Genomic DNA, 23,906 nt, shown 5'->3' with positions numbered 1-23,906 from the left:
GTGGTAGGTAACTATGAAAATAGCCTTCTTTAAAAATAAATAATAAATGTTGACATACATGTGATATGAAATTAAAATCCCTCTTCTGGACACACAGGCCAGCAGGTGATTGTATGCTGTAGGATATGTAAACTGTTGAAAAATTTAAATAGACACTTAGTTACCAGAAATATACTGACCTCAACTACAAGACCGAACAAGATATGAGCCTTAAGTTGTTGTACCTTAGATTTATTCTACTAAATGTGTGTCTGTTTTTGAGGTGTCGAGTGTAGAAAAGTGATTCACGCAAATAATGGTCATATTGTTCAGTAAGTGCTTGCCAGTTACTAGCGCTCCATTCTAGCCCATTGGGCTCATGTCTGTCATGATGAGTGTCTGCGGGCATCACATTCACAAGTAGGAAACCTGCGTAACCAGGGGAGACAGAGTTAAACCTGCAAAGACGTGGTACAGAAAAAAATAAAAGAAGCTGATGTTAAAGGAAACTTTATCACTGTTTAGTGAGGCTGGTCTTAACTAGACCCCCACATTAACAAAGACTGGTTATGAGAATCATTTCAGTTTTTAATAAAAGCATCACACTTGGTCAGGTGAAGATGTCTAATGGACCTGAACAAATTCTGATGTAGTACCACCTGAAAGTACCCTCTGAAGGCCACAATATATAATGTGGCAATTGCCAGTCAAAGTACATTGTTTTATCAGCAGAAATTAGTTTTTTGTAACTTTAAATATAGAGTGACATACTGTAGCATCAGTCCCATAACATCAGTCACACATAATTATGCAGGCATTCAGTTTATGCCTTTGTTTTGTAACATGGCAAGAGCAGCAGAAGAGTTGCTTGCACCTTTTATACTAGAATAAAAGAGTTGTTACCCTGTATAGTTTGAAGACAAAGTTGCAATAAGTTTATGAATTTTCTTAATGGCTGTTTTTGTAATGTCAGTCACATCCTTAGTATTGATTACCTCCACTTTTACTAAGCACCAACAAAGTTTCCTTCTACTACCAAGTAGACCTTGTCCCTATTATGTCTTCCACAAGATAGGAGCACTCAGTGGCTATATTTTTTAAGTCCTGGTCACTTTAAAAGGACTGCTTCCTCTCTGAATGTAACGTAAGTCACCGTAGAATTGCCCAACAGGACAGAGTAAATCTATCATATGAGAAGCTGAACATGTCACACGTTTGCAGGGATTCTTACTTTATATATGCCCAAAACAATCAGAATGGTTTCTATTGACTAATTTAGTTAATTAATTTAATTATGCTACCTTCTGTTGTAGATCTTATTTACAGTATAATTTGTAGTTTTGTCACATATTTAAACTCAATTCAGATGAGTCAACAGTGATGTAGTAAACTGAACTTGTATGGTTTTTCAGATGATCTCTGGCTTCACCAGCATTTCTCTTAACTCTGTTTTGACATCAGAGCACAACATTTCCAATGGCCAGTTCTGGAGAGGAAGTGACTGAGCCAGTGGCTCATAGTTCAGTCGCTGCAAACCTGGGTAGAAGACGCTTCTCACAAGACCTCCACAATATGAATCCAGATGAGATAGATAGCCTCATGTCCAGCAGTGGTATGTAAAAGCTGTTCATTTCAAAACGACTTTAAAATTCACCATCTGTTTAATTAGTGTCTAATGGCTACACCAGGAGACATTCAATGAAATGTTCTTATCTTCCAAATCCCAGAGGGCCGGGCTTTCATGGTGGTGCACCATCTCCCTGAAATAAAGGAGATAGGTATACCTTTCTTAATACCTGGTGTCCCTATTACCTGCAGAGTGGACAACACAGAGAAGTACACAACACGCTCAAAGGTATGCTTTTAATGTTTCCTAATCATTTTTTGTCTTTGAAATATACAGTGGTCCCCCTCTTTAGTGGCCCCTCTCAGGAGAGACCACCCCTAATATACGGCCACATTTCTAATGCACCAGCTGTTTTCTATTGATTTCACCTCTCAAGAGAGGCCACCCCTCAAACGCAGCCAGCAGCCCACTTAAAAGGATGAAAAGCCCCTCAACAGTGGCCGTTCCATGGAAATTCACAACCGGTCTTTCCCACAGATGTCGCATCAAAACTCTCCCGCAAACATGAGCTTGCAAGTTTCTGTGTAGGCTCTCAGTTGTCCAGGTGGTCTTGACTCTTGTAGAGAAGAATAAACAGAAGTCACAAAAGCTGGAGTTTTAAACCTAACCAGACCCCTCCTACCGAGAGGCAGACTGCTAAGGCTAGTGACCAAACAATAGCTCTAATTAGCACCTATTGTGCTCTAGTTAGCACCCTCCTAATGACAGGGCAGCTGTCCCTCCTAATGATGGAACGGACGCCTCTCATGATAGCTCCCTTGATGACTCTCCTGATGATGTGAATAACTCATTACCATGAACAAAAGACTGAAGCTGCTTTGACCTGAGTACCCCATTGTAAACAGGGGACAAAGCATGTCTCAGACCCCCTCCCCGGTTAAGGCTGGGTTTCAACTGTTTCACATAGAATGCCTCCTTGACACCTCTCTCAAACCATGTGTTCTCTCTGGCTAAGATTTTAACTTCCTTGTCCTGAAACGTGTGGTTAGTGTCTTTAAGGTGGAGATGAACTGCAGACTGAGGTCCACTGGCCCCCTCTCTGCGGTGCTGGTATAGCCTTTTGTGTAAAGGTTGCTTAGTCTCACCTATGTAGTGTTCATTACAGTTTTCCTGACATCTGATAGAATACACTACATTGCTCTGTTTGTAACTAGGGATCCTGTCCTTAGGGTGAACTAATTTCTGTCTCAAGGTGTTAACCGGTTTAAAGTAAACTGGAATTTTGTGCTGTCTGAAGATCCTCTGTAGTTTTTCCCCTACTCCTGCTAAATAAGGGAGAGACACTCCTCTTCTTCTTGTCTCCGTCTCCTGTCTATCTGGTCTCTTTGTTCTCTGGGACTTCTGCACTTTGTCCAGGGACCATCGTGGGTACCCACATACTGTGAGGGCTTTCCGGACAAGCTGTTGTTCTTTAGCCCTTCCCTGTGCAGTTGTGGGCACCTGTAGGGCTCTGTGTTGAAGAGTCCTGATCACCCTGAGCTTGTGATCAAGGGGGTGGTTTGAGCCAAAGAGCAGATATTGGTCAGTGTGAGTGAGTTTTCTGTAAACCCCTGTCTGGAGCTGCCTGTTCTCTCCAATCGTAACATCACAGTCCAAGAAGGCTAAATGGTTGTTTCTGGCATCCTCACGTGTGAACTTGATATTGGAGTCCACCGAGTTGATATGTTCTGTAAAGTCCTCAACCTCCTGTTGCTTGATTTTAACACGTCATCGACATATCTGAACCATTGACTGGGAGGGATGCCCGTGAAAGACGTCAAGGCTGTCTTCTCCACTCGCTCCATGTACAGATTGGCCACAATGGGGGATACCAGAGACCCCATCGCACAACCATGGATCTGCCTGTAGTAATTACCCCTAAACAGGAAATACGTGGTGTTAAGACAGCTCTCCAACAGTTGGCAGATTTGGTCTGGTTAGGGCAGTTCACAGTTATTACAATATTCGCCAATCGTGATTATTTTTCATATTCGTGAATATTTTTCATAATCGCGATTACCATGAATTAGTTATTTTATCCACAAAGTTGCATAAAACGACTCGGAATCTGACGTCATCATGCAGCAGCAGCTGCACGCTGCCTCACTCACTCTGTTTCCTCTCGTTTTGGTCGGATGGTTAGAGAGGCTCGGATAATAACATGGAGCGTGAGGAGGTTCTGGTTCCAAAGCCACGCACCGCTGTGGATGCATTTCGGTTTTGTAGGGCTGGCTCGACTAGTCACCACTACGTCGACGATTGAAATCGTTAACAACTAATTTAGTAGTTGACGAGTCGTTTATTTTATTTAAGTCTTTGATTTTTCTCTTAATTCATAGTGTTAGGCAGAGAGCCGTCCTGCCGTCATTTGGACATTCAAATTTTTAATAAGACGGCCGATTAAAACAGTAGTCGTCTTGTTCAAAGCCGTTTAAAATGTGCAGTTTACCGAAGGAGCTGTGTGTGTGTGTGTGTGTGTGTGTGTGAGAGAGAGAGAGTGAGACGTTATGGTCTGCTGTGAAGCATCACGTGAGACAGCGAGCGCGGGGCAGAGAGAGAAGATTTTAACTCAAGTGAACATATATGAGGTCTGTCCAAAAAGTATCAGACCTTTTTATTTTTTTCAAAAACCATATGGATTTGAATTACGTGTGCTTGCATGAGCCAACCTTGAACCTTCATGCGCATGCGTGAGTTTTTTCACGCCCATCGGTTGCATCATTCGCCTGTGAGCAGGCTTTGTGTGAGCACTGGTCCTCCCCCCTCATTGGATTTTCGTTGCGAGAAAAATGTCTGAATGATTTGGAGCTTTGCTGCATCAAATTTTTCCAGAAACTGTAAGAGACAGCCAGGTGGAAACCATTCGGAAGATTCAGACGGCTTTCGGTGATGATCCTATGGGCATCACACAGATTAAGGAGTGTTACAACCGGTTTAAAGACGGCGCACAATGGCGGAGGGTGCGCCGCTCTCCGAGTGGCCATCGACAGGCTGAAACGACCAGATCATTTCCAAAGTGAACGCTGTGTTGATCCGGGACATCGTCTGACTACCAGAGAAATTGCAGAAGAGGTGGACATCAGCACTTTTTCGGCACATTCCACTGTTACAAGAGATTTTGTAATGAAAGACATGCAGAAGTTGGAAGTCTCACAGGACATGTTGTGACATGTCCAGCTCTTACACAATTACTCGGATACTCACTCGACTGAAAGCCACCGAAAGCCGTACAATATAAAGCGCCTTGGGGCAACTGTTTGTTGTGATTTGGCGCTCTATAAATAAAATTGAATTGAATTGAATCTTCTGAATGGTTTCCACCTGGCTGTCTCTCACAGTTTCTGTAAAAATTTGATTCAGTGCTGCTCCAATTGTTCAGACATTTTCCTCGCAATGAAAATCCAACGAGGGGGGAGGACCAGTGCTCACTCAAAGCCTACTCACAGGCAAATGACGCAACCGACAGGCGTGAAAAAACTCACGCATGCGCACGAAGGTTCAAGGTTGGCTCATGCAAGCACACGTGATTCAAATCCATAAGGTTTTTGAAAAAAATAAAAAGGTCTGATACTTTTTGGACAGACTATATAAAAAACAAAACCAAACCGTGTGCCTTTACTCTCTGTACTTTCTCTACCGGTGCGGTTCTGATGGCACCGTCCTGTTCACACCATGTGCGCATCGTATACTGAATTCATGAGATGAAATAAACGGTCAAATACCCTTAAAAAAATCCTTAAAAATGAGAATCTATAAATGAACTGAGCAAAATTACAGAAAAGCTGTGCAGTGATGTTCAGAGGCACAGATCACAAAAAGCTGAACTTTAACAGCTGTTTATTTTCCAAAGGTATGTATTTGTTCAATCTTGAGCTTAATGTAGTGTTCAAGCTCAAAACGTGACTGATGAGAGAAAAAAAAGGATGACTTCATCGCACTAAAATGAACAGGAGTCAGAATAAAAATACAAGCGGCTGATTTCTGTTATTTTTCAAAGTTATTAAGCTGCAGCTATATGTTTTTAATTATTTCAAAATGAGTTGCCTCTTATTGTATTCTGATTTATTTAGACAAAAAATAATAATAATAATAATAAAAAAAATATGGGGAGTCAAATCAGCCTGCATTGTTCTGTTAAGTTTATATAAGTTTTCCTGCACATGTCCAGGTATTTTTTCCTTCTTTATAAGAGTTTGGTGTTTGCGTTTGCTCCACAAAATTTTAAAACACAATAAAATGTTCATACTTTTCCTTATAGCAGTTCTGTAATTTCAGAAATGCAACAGAAACAACCACAAATCAGAAAAAGTTGGGACTATATATAAAATGAAGATAAAAATAAAAATGTTGCACTATTCCTGGTTTCTCCACTCAGAGAAGCCAAACGAGTTGTGTAATCATACTGCGATAGTAGAAACAAAGAAGGGAAAAAAAGAAAAAATAGACAATATAATCGTCAATCGCAATTATTTGCCTGACAATAAATCGTCTCCAGAAATTCCTAATTGTGACAGACCTAGGTCTGGTGTGAGTTTGGTCCTTTCAAGTAGAGACGCATCCTCCAGTAGTCTCTGCCTCACAGCTGAGACGGCCTCAGCGGTGGGGATGCAGGTGAACAACGATGTCACATCAAATGACACCATAGTTTCATCTGCCTCCAGCTGCAGGTCCTTGATCTTGTTCACAAAATCTTGTTCTCCACATGGTGGTCTGAGTTACCCACTAGAGGAGCCAAAATCCACTTGAGGTGCTTGGCCAAATTGTACGTGATGGGATCTGTGCTACATACAATAGGCCTGAGTGGCATGTCCTATTTGTGAATTTTGGGCAGTCCATAGATGCATGGAGTGGCGTTCCCAGGGTACAGTCTGTAGTATGCCTGCCTGTCGATGAGTCCCTCTTTCTCCAGGTTTTGGAGGTAGCTAATGATTTTCTTCTTATAGCCACTTGTGGGGTCTCTCTTCAGACGTTCATATGTATTGGAGTCACTGAGCAAGTTGTTGATCTTGGCCTCGTAGTCCGATGTGTTCAGGACCACCGTGCATCTGCCTTTATCCACTGACAGGATAAGGATGCTTTGGTCCTTCTGCAGTGCTGACAAAGCTTTCCGTTCTTCTCCTGTGATGTTGGAGGGAGGAGGCTTAGCACTGTTCAGCACTGCTGTGACTCTTAGTCGGAGGTTCCCAGCTTCTGACTCTGACAAACTGTTATGTTTAATGGCTGACTCTACTGCAGTGATGTAATCTACTGTCGGTATATGTTTAGGGGTCACTGAGAAATTTAGTCCTTTTGTGAGCACATCCTTTTCTGTCTGTGTAAGAACCCTGTCAGAGAGATTCTTTACCCAATTTTCCCTGTTGTCACTAATTTGTCTGGGTGTATCTTTAAAACTACTCCCACTGAAAGTACGCCTTTTCTGCACTAAAAGGTTGTGAAACTTCCTGATTTGCTGCTCCTTACTTTTTAAATGCTCAGCCATTTGAATTTTAACTATGAACTTTGTGATCTTATTATGGGCCTCTTCCCCCACTAAAGTTTCTAACCTTTTGTAAAGACTATCAAGATCATTTTGGAGGTCTAATATTTTAAAACGAAGCCTTCTAATTCTAAGACCCAAAATCCTCTTAAGGTAACTGTGCTGGATCTTTTCTGCTGTGTGACCTGCTTCTAGTGCCTTTTGCTTCATGCATTTGGGAATAACATTGTTTTGTTTGCACCTGAGATGCAAAGCCGTTTTTTTCCACTACCTGCTGTTTAAGGTTTGTTGCACATGAAATTTGTAATGAAGTCCAGCTTTTGGAATTTTAAAATTCAGTTTATGTCATTGAATTATATGATTTAGTTCAGTCTCTTTTTTTGTCTACATTAACACAGCTGTTTCTGTCTTATTTTTAAAATGGTACTATAGGTGCGTGTGGGAACCCTTTACACTGTGCGACTCACACACGCCCATTTCCACTGGGCGGTGAAGAGGAAGTACAAACATTTTCAGGAGCTGCATCGAGACCTCTATAAGCACAAGATGATGATAAATTGGCTGCCACTGGGGAGGTCAGTGCATCATTCTGTTTTTCTTGATCATGCAAATCAACATTTTGCACTGAGAAGGGTGAAGTTGAAATGTGGATGCTACCTTATTGTCACTTTTCATTAGTCGACTTCCGAATCAAATCAAATCAATTTTATTTATATAGCGCCAAATCACAACAAACAGTTGCCCCAAGGCGCTTTATATTGTAAGGCAAGGCCATACAATAATTACGTAAAAACCCCAACAGTCAAAACGACCCCCTGTGAGCAAGCACTTGGCGACAGTGGGAAGGAAAAAACTCCCTTTTAACAGGAAGAAACCTCCAGCAGAACCAGGCTCAGGGAGGGGCAGTCCTCTGCTGGGACTGGTTGGGGCTGAGGGAGAGAACCAGGAAAAAGACATGCTGTGGAGGGGAGCAGAGATCAATCACTAATGATTAAATGCAGAGTGGTGCATACAGAGCAAAAAGAGAAAGAAACACTCAGTGCATCATGGGAACCCCCAGCAGTCTAAGTCTATAGCAGCATAACTAAGGGATGGTTTAGGGTCACCTGATCCAGCCCTAACTATACGCTTTAGCAAAAAAGAAAGTTTTAAGCCTAATCTTAAAAGTAGAGAGGGTGTCTGTCTCCCTGATCTGAATTGGGAGCTGGTTCCACAGGAAAGGAGCCTGCAAGCTGAAGGCTCTGCCTCCCATTCTACTCTTACAAACCCTAGGAACTACAAGTAAGCCTGCAGTCTGAGAGCGAAGCGCTCTATTGGGGTGATATGGTACTATGAGGTCCCTACGATAAGATGGGACCTGATTATTCAAAACCTTATAAGTAAGAAGAAGAATTTTAAATTCTATTCTAGAATTAACAGGAAGCCAATGAAGAGAGGCCAATATGGGTGAGATTATGCTCTCTCCTTCTAGTCCGCGTTAGTACTCTAGCTGCAGCATTTGAATTAACTGAAGGCTTTTCAGGGAACTTTTAGGACAACCTGATAATAATGAATTACAATAGTCCAGCCTAGAGGAAATAAATGCATGAATTAGTTTTTCAGCATCACTCTGAGACAAGACCTTTCTAATTTTAGAGATATTGCGTAAATGCAATAAAGCAGTCCTACATATTTGTTTAATATGCGCATGAATGACATATCCTTATCAAAAATGACTCCCTGACATCAGGGTAATGCCATCCAGAGTAAGGATCTGGTTAGACACATGTTTCTAAGATTTGTGGGGCCAAGTACAATAACTTCAGTTTTTATCTGAGTTTAAAAGCAGGAAATTAGAGGTCATCCATGTCTTTATGTCTGTAAGACAATCCTGCAGTTTTAGCTAATTGGTGTGTGTCCTCTGGCTTCATGGATAGATAAAGCTGGTATCATCTGCGTAACAATGAAAATTTAAGCAATGCCGTCTAATAATACTGCCTAAGGGAAGCGTGTATAAAGTGAATAAAATTGGTCCTAGCACAGAACCTTGTGCAACTCCACCTTAGTCTGTGAAGAAGATTCCCCATTTACATGAACAAATTGTAATCTGTTAGACAAATATGATTCAAACCACTGCAGCGCAGTGCCTTTAATACCTATGGCATGCTCTAATCTCTGTAATAAAATTTTATGGTCAACAGTATCAAAGCAGCACTGAGGTCTAACAGAACAAGCACAGAGATGAGTCCACTGTCTGAGGCCATAAGAAGATCATTTGTAACCTTCACTAATGCTGTTTCTGTACTATGATGAATTCTAAAACCTGACTGAAACTCTTCAAATAGACCATTCCTCTGCAGATGATCAGTTAGCTGTTTTACAACTACCCTTTCAAGAATTTTTGAGAGAAAAGGAAGGTTGAAGATTGGCCTATAATTAGCTAAGATAGCTGGGTCAAGTGATGACTTTTTAAGTAATGGTTTAATTACTGCCACCTTAAAAGCCTGTGGTACATAGCCAACTAATAAAGATAGATTGATCATATTTAAGATCGAAGCATTAAATAATGGTAGGGCTTCCTTGAGCAGCCTGGTAGGAATGGGGTCTAATAGACATGTTGATGGTTTGGAGGAAGTAACTAATGAAAATAACTCAGACAGAACAATCGGAGAGAAAGAGTCTAACCAAATACCGGCATCACTGAAAGCAGCCAAAGATAACGATACGTCTTGGGATGGTTATGAGTAATTTTTTCTCTAATAGTTAAAATTTTATTAGCAAAGAAAGTCATGAAGTCATTACTAGTTAAGTTAAAGGAATACTCAGCTCAATAGAGCTCTGACTCTTTGTCAGCCTGGCTACAGTGCTGAAAAGAAACCTGGGGTTGTTCTTATTTTCTTCAGTTAGTGATGAGTAGTAAGATGTCCTAGCTTTACGGAGGGCTTTTTATAGAGCAACAGACTCTTTTTCCAGGCTAAGTGAAGATCTTCTAAATTAGTGAGACGCCATTTCCTCTCCAACTTACGGGTTATCTGCTTTAAGCTGCGAGTTTGTGAGTTATACCACGGAGTCAGGCACTTCTGATTTAAAGCTCTCTTTTTCAGAGGAGCTACAGCATCCAAAGTTGTCTTCAATGAGGATGTAAAACTATTGACGAGATACTCTATCTCACTTACAGAGTTTAGGTAGCTACTCTGCACTGTGTTGGTATATGGCATTAGAGAACATAAAGAAGGAATCATATCCTTAACCTAGTTACAGCGCTTTCTGAAAGACTTCTAGTGTAATGAAACTTATTCCCCACTGCTGGGTAGTCCATCAGAGTAAATGTAAATGTTATTAAGAAATGATCAGACAGAAGGGAGTTTTCAGGGAATACTGTTAAGTCTTCAATTTCCATACCATAAGTCAGAACAAGATCTAAGATATGATTAAAGTGGTGGGTGGACTCATTTACATTTTGAGCAAAGCCAATTGAGTCTAATAATAGATTAAATGCAGTGTTGAGGCTGTCATTCTCAACATCTGTGTGGATGTTAAAATTGCCCACTATAATTATCTTATCTGAGCTAAGCACTAAGTCAGACAAAAGGTCTGAAAATTCACAGAGAAACTCACAGTAACGACCAGGTGGACGATAGATAATAACAAATAAAACTGGTTTTTGGGACTTCCAATTTGGATGGACAAGACTAAGAGTCAAGCTTTCAAATGAATTAAAGCTCTGTCTGGGTGTTTGATTAATTAATAAGATGGAATGGAAGATTGCTGCATGAAGTGCTTTGAATAGTGTATTCAAATTTCTTTCAAAGATTTGCAAAGGACAGGCAGCAGCTGAGAGCCATGTCAGAGGAAATGCCGAGCCTACACGGGACTGAAAGGACCAGAAGAACCTCCAGCAAAATGGTATATAGCAAGCCAGATATGCGGATGTTCAGTCAAAAGCTGTAGGTTCATGAGTTTTGTTGTGGGTTATAATTTGCTACTCAGTTGTTCATAATACAGTATTTTCAAAATATGGGCAAAAATGTCAGTTTTAAGGAGATCTCCCTTTATTGGTCTGTGTTGTGTGGGTCATACCTGCTCATTAAATACTTTATTTTTTGATGTGAAAGCATTCAGCTACAGAATTTTGACTTTAAAACTGGCATTTTTTTAATACCAAGTTGTATGAAAAATAGAAATTAGCTGTACAAAAGTAGCCACTGAGGCTTATTGTTGTCCTGTAGATTTACATATCACCTTCTTACTGTAGTGTGTCTAACAGTGCAAAAATGTAGAGATTGTGCATAATGTTGAAAAAATATAGGCAATGTACCTAAAACTTTTGAAAACTAATAGAAAGAAAACCACTAAATATCAAATATTCCTAATTATCAGCGAAATGGGTGAAGACATTTTACCTTCAACATTCATTCATTTATTCATTCATGCTCTAAAGGGGTGGGGGTGGTGGGGGAGCTGCAGCCAGTTCAGCCCAGTAATTTTCTCACTCATTTTCCACCGCTTACTCCAATTAAGGGTCATGGGGGCTTCAACAATACATTTTTTAAAAATGTAAAACATGAAAATCCAATTTTTATAAGTAATAACACTACATACATAATGTCAGTAATTAATACCAAAATAGATGTTTTTACAATTTATTTTTACTGAGTCATTAGCAGCAACTGTGTGTTGTATTTGGTGGGCAGTGTACCTGCACAATGAGCATTGTAACTTGTTCATTTATTTTAAGGTCCAACAAAAAAAATTATTATTATTTTTTTTTTTTTTTCGGAATAGTGATGCAGACATATAAAGTTAGTTTTGTTGTTGGTGTGTGTTTTTGAGGTATTGATGAGGGGAAATGACAAATTCTGCATCATTATTAATGTTGTATGGTGTCAAACACATTTGCACAGTACTTGTGTGTGTGCCTCACTGTTGCAGAAATACCTGGAAGAGTACCTGAATGATCTTCTGGAGAACAACTTCTGTAGGAATGACCACAGCATGGTATGATACACAAATACATAAAAAAAACTGCAATTCATGCAGTGTAAAGTCGTCATTCTTCTCTTTTCAGCTGGAATTCCTTTGTGTTGGTGCTTTATCCTTCATCACTGATCTGGGACCCAAAGGACTGTAAGCAAAGACATAATGAGACTACAACCCCAATTCCAATGAAATTGGGACATTGTGTGAAATGTAAATAAAAACAGAATACAATGATTTGCAAATCCTCTTCAACCTATATTCAATTGAATACACCACAAAGACAAGATATTTAATGTTCAAAGTGATAAACTTTTTTCGTTTTTGTGCAATTATGTGCTCATTTTGAAATGGATGCCTGCAACACGTTTCAAAAAAGCTGGGACAGTGGCAACAAAAGACTGGGAAAGTTGATGAATGCTCAAAGAACACCTGTTTGGAACATTCCACAGGTGAACAGGTTCATTGTAAACAGATGAGTGTAATGATTGGGTATAAAAGGAGCATCCCCAAAAGGTTCAGCCATTCACAAGCAAAGATGGGGTGAGGATCACCACTTTGTGAACAACTGCATGAAAAAATAGTCCAACAGTTTAAGAACAATGTTTCTCAATGTTCAATTGCAAGGAATTTAGGGTTTCTATCATCTACAGTCCATAATATAATCAAAAGAATCAGAGAATCTGGAGAACTTTCTACATGTAAGCGGCAAGGCCGAAAACCAACATTGAATGCCCGTGATCTTTGATCCCTCAGGCGGCACTGCTTTAAAAACCGACATCATTGTGTTAAGGATCTTACCACGTGGGCTCAGGAACACTTCAGAAAACCATTGTCAGTTCGTCGCTACATCTACAAGTGCGAGTTAAAACTCTACCATGTAAAGCGAAAGCCATACAGCAACATCATCATCCAGAAACTCCGCCGCCTTCTCTGGGCCCAAGCTCATTTGAAATGGACAGACGCAAAGTGGAAAAGTGTGCTCTGGTCTGATAAGTCCACATTTCAAATTGTTTTTGTAAATCATGGACGCTGTATCCTCCGGACAAAAGAGGGAAAAGACCATCCAGATTGTTACCAGTGCAAAGTTCAAAAGCCAGCATCTGTGATGGTATGGGGGTGTGTTAGTGCTCATGGCATGAGCAACTTACACATCTGTGATGGCACCATCAATGCTGAAAGGTACAACCAGGTTTTGGAGAAACACATGCTGTCATCCAAGCAACGTCTTTTTCAGGGACGTCCCTGCTTATTTCATCAAACCGTTAAACCGCTTGCCTCAGCTTGTAGTCACCGTACCATCACTTTCACTACAGCTGATGAATTTTCTGCAGCCTTCATGGACTCTGATTTTGCTGCTCAGAGAGGGTTAACTTCCTTGGGCCCAGAGGAATTTATTTCCTTTTTTAACTCCACCTGCTCAGGAATATTAGACTCTGTTGCACCATTTAAACGGAGGTCCATTAAGCCAAAACCAGATCCTTGGTTGAATGACACCACACATGCCTTAAGAAGGCACTGCAGGCAGGCTGAACGTAGATGGAAGAAAGATATGTTGCATGTGTCACTAGATATTCTAAGAGGCTGTCTCTCAGACTATCAGAATGCTGTTAAAGAGGCCAAATGTAAATATCTTTCAAGTGTCATCTCTGCCAACTGTAATCGCCCCATGTGTTGTTTAATACAATTCAGTTATATATAATGCATTTAAGAATGCAACAAAATCATCTTGTGATGATTTCCTCCATTATTTTGTTGAAAAGGTGGCCTTGGTTAGACAGAGCATAAGCAATTCACTAAATGCTCTAGACCTCTATCACGCCCCTGTTGCTCCTGCTGTGTTTAGTACATTTGATCCAGTGTCACTTTCACAGCTCTCCGATGTAGTACAGAAACTGAAACCTACTAATTGTCCTTTGGACATTATTCCATCTAGGGTGCTTAAGCAGGTTTTTGACACAGTTGGACCATCTCTTCTTCATTTTTTTCAATACCTGTCTAAGGCTAGGGTCTGTGCCAACTGTTTTTAAGCAGGCCGTGGTCAGGCCACTTATCAAAAAACCCAACCTAGACCCCGTTGTGCTGTCAAATTTCAGACCGGTGTCCCATCTGCCCTTTCTTTCCAAAGCTCTTGAAAAGCTTGTTTTCACTCATTTAAACTCATTCCTGGTTCAGAATCAAATTTATGATAAATTTCAATCCGGATTCAGAGCACACCATAGCACAGAGTCAGCACTTTTAAAAGTGCAGAATGACATCCTGTTGTCTTTGGACTCCAAGACACCTGTGCTATTGGTTATGCTGGATCTCACTGCAGCATTTAATACAGTGGACCAGCAGGTGGGTCTCCAGGGATTTGTACGGAAGTGGTTCAGGTCATATCTTTCAAATAGGTCCTTTACTGTTATGATTGACCTCTCCTCTTCACCAGCTCCTCTGACCTCCAGTGTGCCACAGGGTTCAGTTCTTGGCCCTGCCCTTTTCTCATTGTACATTATGCCATTAGGTTCTGTTATTGCCCATCATGATGTGTCCTTTCATATGTACGCGGATGGCTTACAAATCTATCTGCCTGTGACTTCTTTTTCAGACACACAGTCCATTAATTCCTGTCTCATTGACATAAAGTGCTGGCTATCACAAAACTTTCTCTGTCTGAACGAGTCAAAAACTGAATTTATCCTCTTCGGATCTTCCAGCCATGTAAATTCAGTTAAAAACATTACTTATTTTGGCTCTCAGCTCAACCACACTGTCAGGAATCTGGGTGTGATTTTTGACTCAGATTTAAAATTCAATAAACAAATTGACTCCGTGGTTAGAGCAAGCTTTTTCCAACTCAGACAGTTAGCTAAGGTCAAACCTTTACTAAACCGCAGAGATTTTGAGAAAACCATCCATGCTTTTATCTGCTCATGTTTGGACTATTGTAATGCTCTATACACTGGACTTAGTCAAGCCTCTCTTTACCATCTGCAACTGGTGCAGAATGCGGCTGCTCGCCTCCTCACCAGCACTCGCAAACACGACCATATCGCACCAGCTCTTTACTCCCTCCATTGGCTCCCGGTTCAGTTCCGAATACAATTTAAACTCTTGATGTTCATCTTTAGTTCAATCCATGGCCTCGTACCGCCTTACCTCAGTGACATTTTGACCCCTCACCAGCCTAGCAGAGCCTTGCGCTCCTCAGACCAACACCTGCTGGTGGTTCCAAGGTCAAGGTATAGACAGTGGGGCGATCGTGCCTTTGCCGTGGCAGGTCCTAAACTCTGGAACTCTCTTCCTCTGGAGTTATGCTCCATCTCATCCCTGCCCCTGTTCAAAGCCAGGCTGAAAACATATTTGTTTCAATTGGCCTTTGACACATAGAGCTGTGACTCCCTGGAAATTGGCAACTGTAATATATTTTAGATGTATATGTTTTATCTTATGGTTGTTTTTAACTGTGTGCAGCACTTTGATCAACTTTGGTTGTTGTAAAGTGCTTTAGAAATAAAACTTGATTGATTGATCAAGACAATGCCAAGCCACATTCTGCACGTGTTACAACAGCATGGCTTCGTAGTAAAAGAGTGTGGGTACTAGACTGGCCTGCCTGCAGTCCAGACCTGTCGCCCATTGAAAATGTGTGGCGCATTATGAAGCACAAAATATGACAACGGCGACCCTGGACTGTTGAACAACTGAAGTCATACGAAGCAAGAATGGGAAAGAATTCCACCTACAAAGTTTCAACAATTAGTGTCCTCAGTTCCCAAATGCTTATTGAGTGTTGTTAAAAGGAAAGGTGAAGTAACACAGTGGTAAACATACCACTGTCCCAGCTTTTTGAAACGTGTTGCAGGCTTCCATTTCAAAATGACCTAATATTTGCACAAGTAAAGTTTATCAGTTTGAACATTAAATATCTTGTCTTTGTGGTGTATTCAATTTAATATAGTTTGAAGAGGATTTGCAACTCTTTGTATTCTGTTTTTATTTAGATTTTACACAACGTCCCAACTTCATTGGAATTAGGGCTATATATGTCAGTGGAGATGAGAAATGTGGAAAAATGAGCAACTACGCAATGGTTATAGTGAGTTGTGTGTCAATTTTCTCAGGGAGGGGCCCATCTTTAAGAGGTCTGGGGGTCACCGTGTCCAAGGTTTGAACTGCATTGGCCACCATCAGTTGTGCTTCCGCTGGTCATGTCGCTGGCTGGTGGTCAAGGACTCCTTCCTGATGTATATGAACCGAGACAACGGGTGCATCAACTTTGTTCTGCTCTTTGACCCAGAGTTCAAAGTGAAAGTGGGCCATGCTTACACAGACACCAAGTATGGCGTCTGTTTTGAGAACTTCACTCGGTAATCAGCTGCTTGTTTGCACACTGAAATCTGTATTTTGTTATGTTAGCATGCACATAAGGCTTCTTTTTTGGGGGGGTTTAGGTCTCTGGTCATCAAATGCAGCAGTTACAGAGAAGCGCACTGGTGGAGTCATGAAATTAACCAACTGGCCGACAACTCTGACTTTGTCAAGGTGCTGCGTTTTGAGGGGTTTGCACCACCAAGGGAGGAGACACTCACCAAATGGTCAGATATGTTGTCTGTCTGAGTCAAATGACTAGGATCGCAACAACTAACTGACAGTACTGGCAGCATCAAATTTCATTGTCAGTTCTCTCTGCTGGAAGTATTTTTAATGCTGGCTGTGCCAGTTAAAAGTGCAACTGGAAGAATGACTGACTGTAAATCTTTTCAAAATAAGGCAAATAATAGTGGCAAATAACTAGTGCGTTACTCTTGGGAACCCACGGGCTCTAGATTGGATAGTGTTTATAAAATAGGTAGCTGATATTTTTCAAGGGTGGTAATAAATTATACAAAGTTTCTATAATGATTTGGAATGGCATGTGAGTACATAATGTAATTATCAACATCCATTGTTGTTAGCTAATATCTATCATTTCCATTTTGGCGGCATTCATCCTTGACCCAAAATACACAAGCATACCAAATGGCAAATGTGAGCTCCCTAGTTTTTCCATGATCAAAGGTACACGCACTCGTATATACACGTACACAGAGGCTACTTCACTTTTAATATGTAGATAATTTATCCCCCCCTGCTGGAATGGCATGAGAGTCCAAAATTTGTTAGTGTCATTTCACTGTTAGCTAATATCCCTAATTTCTCTACAAGTATTAGTTCTATCAACTTTCCGTTTTTATGGCGTTCATCCTTGATCCAAAATACAGTAGTGTTCAGAATAATAGTAGTGCTATGTGACTAAAAAGATTAATCCAGGTTTTGAGTATATTTCTTATTGTTACATGGAAACAAGGTACCAGTAGATTCAATAGATTCTCACAAATCCAACAAGACCAAGCATTCATGATATGCACACTCTTAAGGCTATGAAATTGGGCTATTACTAAAAAAAAAAAAAAAAAAAAGTAGAAAAGGGGGTGTTCACAATAATAGTAGTGTGGCATTCAGTCAGTGAGTTCGTCAATTTGTGTGGAACAAACAGGTGTGAATCAGGTGTCCCCTGTGTAAGGATGAAGCCAGCACCTGTTGAACATGCTTTTCTCTTTGAAAGCCTGAGGAAAATGGGACGTTCAAGACATTGTTCAGAAGAACAGCGTAGTTTGATTAAAAAGTTGATTGGAGAGGGGAAAACTTATACACAGGTGCAAAAAATTGTAGGCTGTTTATCTACTATGATCTCCAATGCTTTAAAATGGACAATAAAACCAGAGACGCGTGGAAGAAAATGGAAAACAACCATCAAAATGGATAGAAGAATAACCAGAATGGCAAAGGCTCACCCATTGATCAGCTCCAGGATGATCAAAGACAGTCTGGATTTACCTGTAAGTGCTGTGACAGAAGACGCCTGTGTGAAGCTAATTTATTTGCAAGAATCCCCTGCAAAGTCCCTCTGTTAAATAAAAGACGTGCAGAAAAGGTTAAAATTTGCCAAAGAACACATCAAAGGACTCAAAAGGATTCAAAAGAATTTTGTCATATGCACAAAGGAACATGTTCCTTGCACAATGAAATGTGTTTACTGCATTTAACCCATCCTAATTGCCAGTTAGGAGCAGACGTCGCCTTTAGGCGCCCGGGGACCAGCTCCAGATGTATGTCCTGCCTTAGGTCAACAGACGACACACACAAACAACACACATAAGCCGGCCCAGTACATGAACACACATAAAAAACACACACAAGGTAAAACTTGGGAAAGAAAAACCTTTATTGCTGCTGCATTGAATCATGCAGCAGCAATGCAGGAAAAAACCCATCAGCACAATGAACAATGATCACACACAACAACAGGATGAGAGACGACGACCGAGATTTGTAAGAGTCCAGTTATCAGACAGAACACCCGGAGGCCGCCTTTAACTTCAACTGGCCTAAAGAGAAATGGAGGAATATTTTGTGGACTGATGGGAGTAAAATTGTTCTTTTTGGGTCCAAGGGCCGCAGACAGTTTGTGAGACGACCCCCAAACTCTGAATTCAAGCCACAGTTCACAGTGAAGACAGTGAAGCATGGTGGTGCAACCATCATGATATGGGCATGTTTCTCCTACTATGGTGTTGAGCCTATATATCACATACCAGGTATCATGGATCAGTTTGGATATGTCAGAATACTTGAAGAGGTCATGCCCTTGAAATGGGTATTTCAACAAGACAGTGACCCCAAGCACATTAGTAAATGGGCAAAATCTTGATTCCAAACAAACAAAATTAATGCCTTGCAGATGTGAAGAAATCATGAAAAACTGTGGTTATACAACTAAATACTAGTTTAGTGATTCACAGGATTGCTGAAAAAGCAGTTTGAACATAATAGTTTTGAGTTTGTAGTGTCAACAACAGATGCTGCTATTAATGTGAACACCCCCTTTTCTACTTTTTTTTTACTAATAGCCCAATTTCATAGCTTTAAGAGTGTGCATATCATGAATGCTTGGTCTTGTTGGATTTGTGAGAATCTTCTGAATCTACTGGTACCTTGTTTCCCATGTAACAATAAGAAATATACTCAAAACCTGGATTAATCTTTTTAGTCACATAGCACTACTATTATTGTGAACACTACTGTACATAAGCATACCAAACGGCAAATGTCAGCTCTCCCCAGTTTCTCCGTGATCAAAACCATACACACGCACACATACACAGGGGCCACTTGGCTTTTAATATATAGATGCACCTAACTACGGTGGCCCAGATGTGACTGTATGTAGTCGGGAGAACTGTTTGGGTTGCTGACATCACATAGAACTTCACATTGCAATATTGACATGGTTGTGATTCAGTCACACAATGTTTAATTTTGTCAGTCTGAATCATTGAGTGGTTTCATGTTTGTGCAACATACAGTGGTGACCTGCAGAGACAGCTAAATTTGGCATGTAGCTGTAGGCTTGTTGTAAATGCTATAGTTGAAGAACTTTCGATAATGTTGCAGTGAAAACACCCGATGCTACATGACCCCTTCAGTATCCACAGATTGCACCACATTCTATTTTTTTGACTTTATTATTGTTATTGTGTAACAAAATAAATTTGTTGGGAAAGGGGGTGAATGGTAAATTAAAATCATGGAAGCATATTAAAGACAGTACAGCTAACTATTTTACGTGCTTATATTCCTACTGAGAGTTAGTCAAACAGTTCTATTGAAATGTATTCACAATATTAATTTCTTTAGTGTACAGTCAAGTCCATAAGTGGTTGGACAATGACTTCTTTTTTCTGTTTGCCTGTGTACACCACCATAATGAAGTTGAAATGTCCATTTACAAATTAAATTCATTTTTATATGCAGTTGTTTTTTCAGAGGCCATAAGTAATTATTCAAAATAAATATATGGATGTTTTAAATACAAATCATCCCATTTACAGGCAAATTTTTTAGTTTTTATTTATTTTGATAAGTATGGGCATGGACATTACATGAACATTTCCAAGGCATTGAATATGTCTTGGACTTTATTTATAGTGTTTTTTAAAATTATTATTTTATTTACATCAATCATGAAGCAATGTTAGTGCAACTTTTGTCTGTTGCATCACCACTTATACAGCTTTGTGGTAGATTTTCATAAATATGAGATGTAAAATTTCAGATGTACAGTGAGGAAAATAAGTATTTGAACACCCTGTGATTTTGCAAGTTCTCCCACTTAGAAATCATGGAGGGGTTTGAAATTTTCATCTTAGGTGCATGTCCACTGTGAGAGACATAATCTTAAAAAAAAAAAAAAAAAAAAATACGGAAATCACAATGTATGTTTTTTTTTTTTTTTTTTTTTTTTTTTTATAATTTATTTGTATGTTACTGCTGCAAATAAGTATTTGAACACCTGTGAAAATCAATGTTAATATTTGGTACAGTAGCCTTTGTTTGCAATTACAGAGGTCAAACGTTTCCTGTAGTTTTTCACCAGGTTTGCACACACTGCAGCAGGGATTTTGGTCCACTCATCCATATAGATCTTCTCCAAATCTTTCAGGTTTGGAGTTTCAGCTCCCTCCAAAGACTTTCTATTGAGTTCAGGTCTGGAGACTGGCCAGGCCACTCCATGACCTTGAAATGCTTCTTACGGAGCCCCTCTTTACTTGCCCTGCCTGTGTGTTTGGGGTCATTGTCATGCTGGGAGACCCAGCCATGACCCATCTTCAATGCTCTTACTGAGGGAAGGAGGTTGTTTACCAAATTCTTGCAATACATGACCCCATCCATCCTCCCTTCAATACCGTGCAGTCGTCCTGTCCCCTTTGCAGAAGAGCACCCCCAGCGTATGATGTTTCCACCCCCATGCTTCACGGTTGGGATGGTTTTCTTGGGGTTGTTCTCATCCTCTAAACATGGTAAGTGGAGTTGATTCCAAAAAGCTCTATTCTGGTCTCATCTAACCACATGACCTTCTTCCATGCCTCCTCTGGATCATCCAGGTGGTCACTGGTGAACTTCAAACAGGCCTGTACATGTGCTGGCTTGAGCAGGGGGACCTTGCTGCCCTGCAGGATTTTAAACCATGACAGCATCATGTGTTACTAATATAATCTTTGTGACTGTGGTCCCAGCTCTCTTCAGGTCATTGACCAAGTCTTCCTGTGTAGTTCTGAGCTTTCTCAGAATCATCCTTACCCCACAAAGTGAGATCTTGCATGGAATCCCAGACCGAGGGAGATTGACAGTCATCTTGTGTTTCTTCCACTTTCTAATAAATAATCATAACAGTTGTTGTCTTCTACCAAGCTGCTTGCCTGTTCTCCTGTAGTCCATCCCAGCCTTGTGCAGGGCTACAGTTTTGTCCCTGGTGTCCTTAGACAGCTCTTTGGTCTTGTCTATGGTGGACAGGTTGAAGTGTGATTGAGTGTGTGAACAGGTGTCTTTTATACAGGTAACAAGTTCAAACAGGTGTAATTAATACAGGTAAAGAGTGCAGAATAAGAGGGCTTCTTAAAGAAAAAATAACAGGTCTGTGTGAGCCAGAATTCTTGCTGGTTGGTAGGGGATCAAATACTTATTTGCAGCAGTAACATACAAATAAATTATTAAAAAATCATACATTGTGATTTCCGAAATTTTTTTTAGTTTGTCTCTCACAGTGGACATGCACCTAAGAAGATGAAAATTTCAGACCCCTCCATGATTTCTAAGTGGGAGAACTTGCAAAACCGCAGGGTGTTCAAATACTTATTTTCCTCACTGTAGAAAGCACAATGAAGACTGGGTCCGAGATTTAATCTGTTTCTTTGTCTTAAAATTTCTGTTCCACTCCAACATGAAGTTATGACTTCCTGGCGATGCAAAAGGCAAAGGTTGTGCAATCCACAATTCTTCAGTCACTTCTACAGAAGCCTGTAATTCCTTCACAGGCCTCTGGGTGTCTTGATGGCTTTCCTCACTACTATAATTGCAAGATCCATCATTGTTTGAGAACAGTCCACTCCAGACACATTTACCATATGTGTATTTAACACTAGGTGTTCTATTTAGAACTGGAGTTGCATCAGGAAGGGCATCTGATGTAAAGATTCTAAATTCCAAGTGGATTTGTTCCAGATTATAACATGTCACGTGGTATATTCTGTCTGATTACAAGAAACTGGTCAACCAATGATGAACAGAATTTGTTTCAGCACAAGTGACAACTAACCTATATATAGTCAGCAATTCTGTCAATTGCTTAAGTTTTGTGGTTCATTCCCCCCCCCCCCCCTTTTTTTTTTTTTAAAGGTATGTGAATGGAAGTGGCTACTTTGCAGATTTGGCTGATGCACTTGAACAAGCCAAAGAGGAAATCTTCATCACTGACTGGTGGTGAGTGCCGCTTCTGGATATGCTGATGAATGAGGTTGAAATACCACCCAAAAAAGTTATATTTTAACTACATATGTACCCTATATTACTCATTTTGTGTCTTTTCTCTTAGGTTGAGTCCTGAAGTGTTCCTGAAGAGGCCGGCTGTTAATAATTACTGGCGCCTGGATGAGATCCTCAAGCGCAAAGCAGTAGGGATTCTCCCTGAGATTTGTTCTTTCTGTTGTTGTTTTCTTGATTCTTTTTGAGACACAGATTTTTACATGATGCCTGGTCTTCTTTTTTTTTTTTTTTTTTTTTTTTTTTTTTTGTGTGTGTGTGTCTTTTAAAACTCATTTTGCAGGAACAGGGAGTCAAAGTGTGTGTGCTGCTTTATAAGGAGGTGGAGTTGGCGCTGGGTATCAATAGTGAACACAGCAAGAGGACTGTGATGAATATGCACCCAAACATCAAGGTTTCTATCTCTACATTTCTTTTCCACATATTTGCCCCAAATGTAAAACTGTTAGCAGATGTGATGTTTTCAAATGTCATCTAACATTTTTTAATCCTATGCTGCTGCCCCTCACCCCCCTTGTTTTTTTGTTTTTTTTTTAACTAATCCATCAGGTGATGCGTCATCCTGACCATGTGTCATCTGTCGTGTTCCTGTGGGCTCACCATGAAAAACTGGTGGCTATTGACCAAACTGTAGCATTTGTAGGGGGAATTGACCTGGCGTTTGGGAGGTGGGATGATAGCCAGTATCGACTAACTGACTTGGGTTCAACACCCAGCAGTATAATGGAAGAAAAGCCAAAGGCAAAGTCAGATGTAAGAGCTGAGTGTTTTGTCAGTTGTGACTGATTATGCTTTTGTTCACAGTAATTCATTACTTGCTGTGTTTTAAGTCTGTCACATTCCCTGATGACATAAACTCACGTCTCTCTTAACCAGGGTAACAGTGTAACTGATAGTCCAAACCCATCTGAGACGGTCAAAAACCTGGAGCAGGACACAGTGGATCTGACTCACAACACTAAACTGTGGCTCGGTAAAGACTACAATAACTTCATCCAGAAAGACTGGGTCCAACTTGACAAGCCATTTGAAGGTATATACATCAAATACTATTTTAATACTACAGATACAGATCTGCACATGAACTTAAATGCTGTCTGAACAAGGTTAGAAAACATTTCTTTTTATTATATTTATTAATTCACCCACAGATAACATCAACCGCACACGAGTGCCACGCATGCCATGGCGAGATCTGTCTGCAGCAATTCATGGCAGAGCTGCTAGGGACGTGGCACGCCACTTCATCCAACGATGGAATTTCACAAAGGTCAGCCTGAAAGAAATGTTGTGACAACCAGTGTCTTAATTTTAAAGCATTAGCAAATATACACTTTGGGTAACGTTATACTGAACATTCACTAATTTTTATTGTTTCCACCAAAGTCCAGTTCCTTTCTGTGTGGAGTTTGCATGTTTCTTCTTTAAAAGCATTCACCCATTTGAGAACTACGTGGAGACTGTTCTGGTGCAAAGGTGTCCATC

General features: G+C 40.3%; 1 protein-coding gene across 2 annotated transcripts in view; it reads left to right on the top strand.

Moving 5' to 3' along the window:
- The window catches only part of pld2 (phospholipase D2), an 80,538-nt gene that overhangs the window by 36,855 nt on the left and 19,777 nt on the right, over positions 1–23,906 (top strand). The window contains exons 3-16 of one of the 2 annotated variants that reach the window (XM_034178635.1): positions 1,441–1,591; positions 1,707–1,834; positions 7,494–7,636; positions 10,853–10,946; positions 11,973–12,038; positions 12,109–12,167; positions 16,124–16,369; positions 16,454–16,597; positions 22,278–22,361; positions 22,474–22,552; positions 22,705–22,815; positions 22,971–23,162; positions 23,298–23,454; positions 23,573–23,691. In XM_034178635.1, the coding sequence (XP_034034526.1) occupies positions 1,456–1,591; positions 1,707–1,834; positions 7,494–7,636; positions 10,853–10,946; positions 11,973–12,038; positions 12,109–12,167; positions 16,124–16,369; positions 16,454–16,597; positions 22,278–22,361; positions 22,474–22,552; positions 22,705–22,815; positions 22,971–23,162; positions 23,298–23,454; positions 23,573–23,691 (1,758 nt within the window). In that variant the 5' untranslated portion in view covers positions 1,441–1,455. Of the gene's footprint in view, positions 1–1,440; positions 1,592–1,706; positions 1,835–7,493; positions 7,637–10,852; positions 10,947–11,972; positions 12,039–12,108; positions 12,168–16,123; positions 16,370–16,453; positions 16,598–22,277; positions 22,362–22,473; positions 22,553–22,704; positions 22,816–22,970; positions 23,175–23,297; positions 23,455–23,572; positions 23,692–23,906 lie in introns of both variants that reach the window. The other variant, XM_034178634.1, reaches the window with a different exon arrangement.

Source organism: Thalassophryne amazonica, chromosome 9 (assembly GCF_902500255.1).
Source record: "Thalassophryne amazonica chromosome 9, fThaAma1.1, whole genome shotgun sequence".
Taxonomy (NCBI): domain Eukaryota; kingdom Metazoa; phylum Chordata; class Actinopteri; order Batrachoidiformes; family Batrachoididae; genus Thalassophryne; species Thalassophryne amazonica.
Note: the sequence above shows the minus strand (reverse complement) of the source record. Positions and strands in the feature narration are given on the sequence as shown.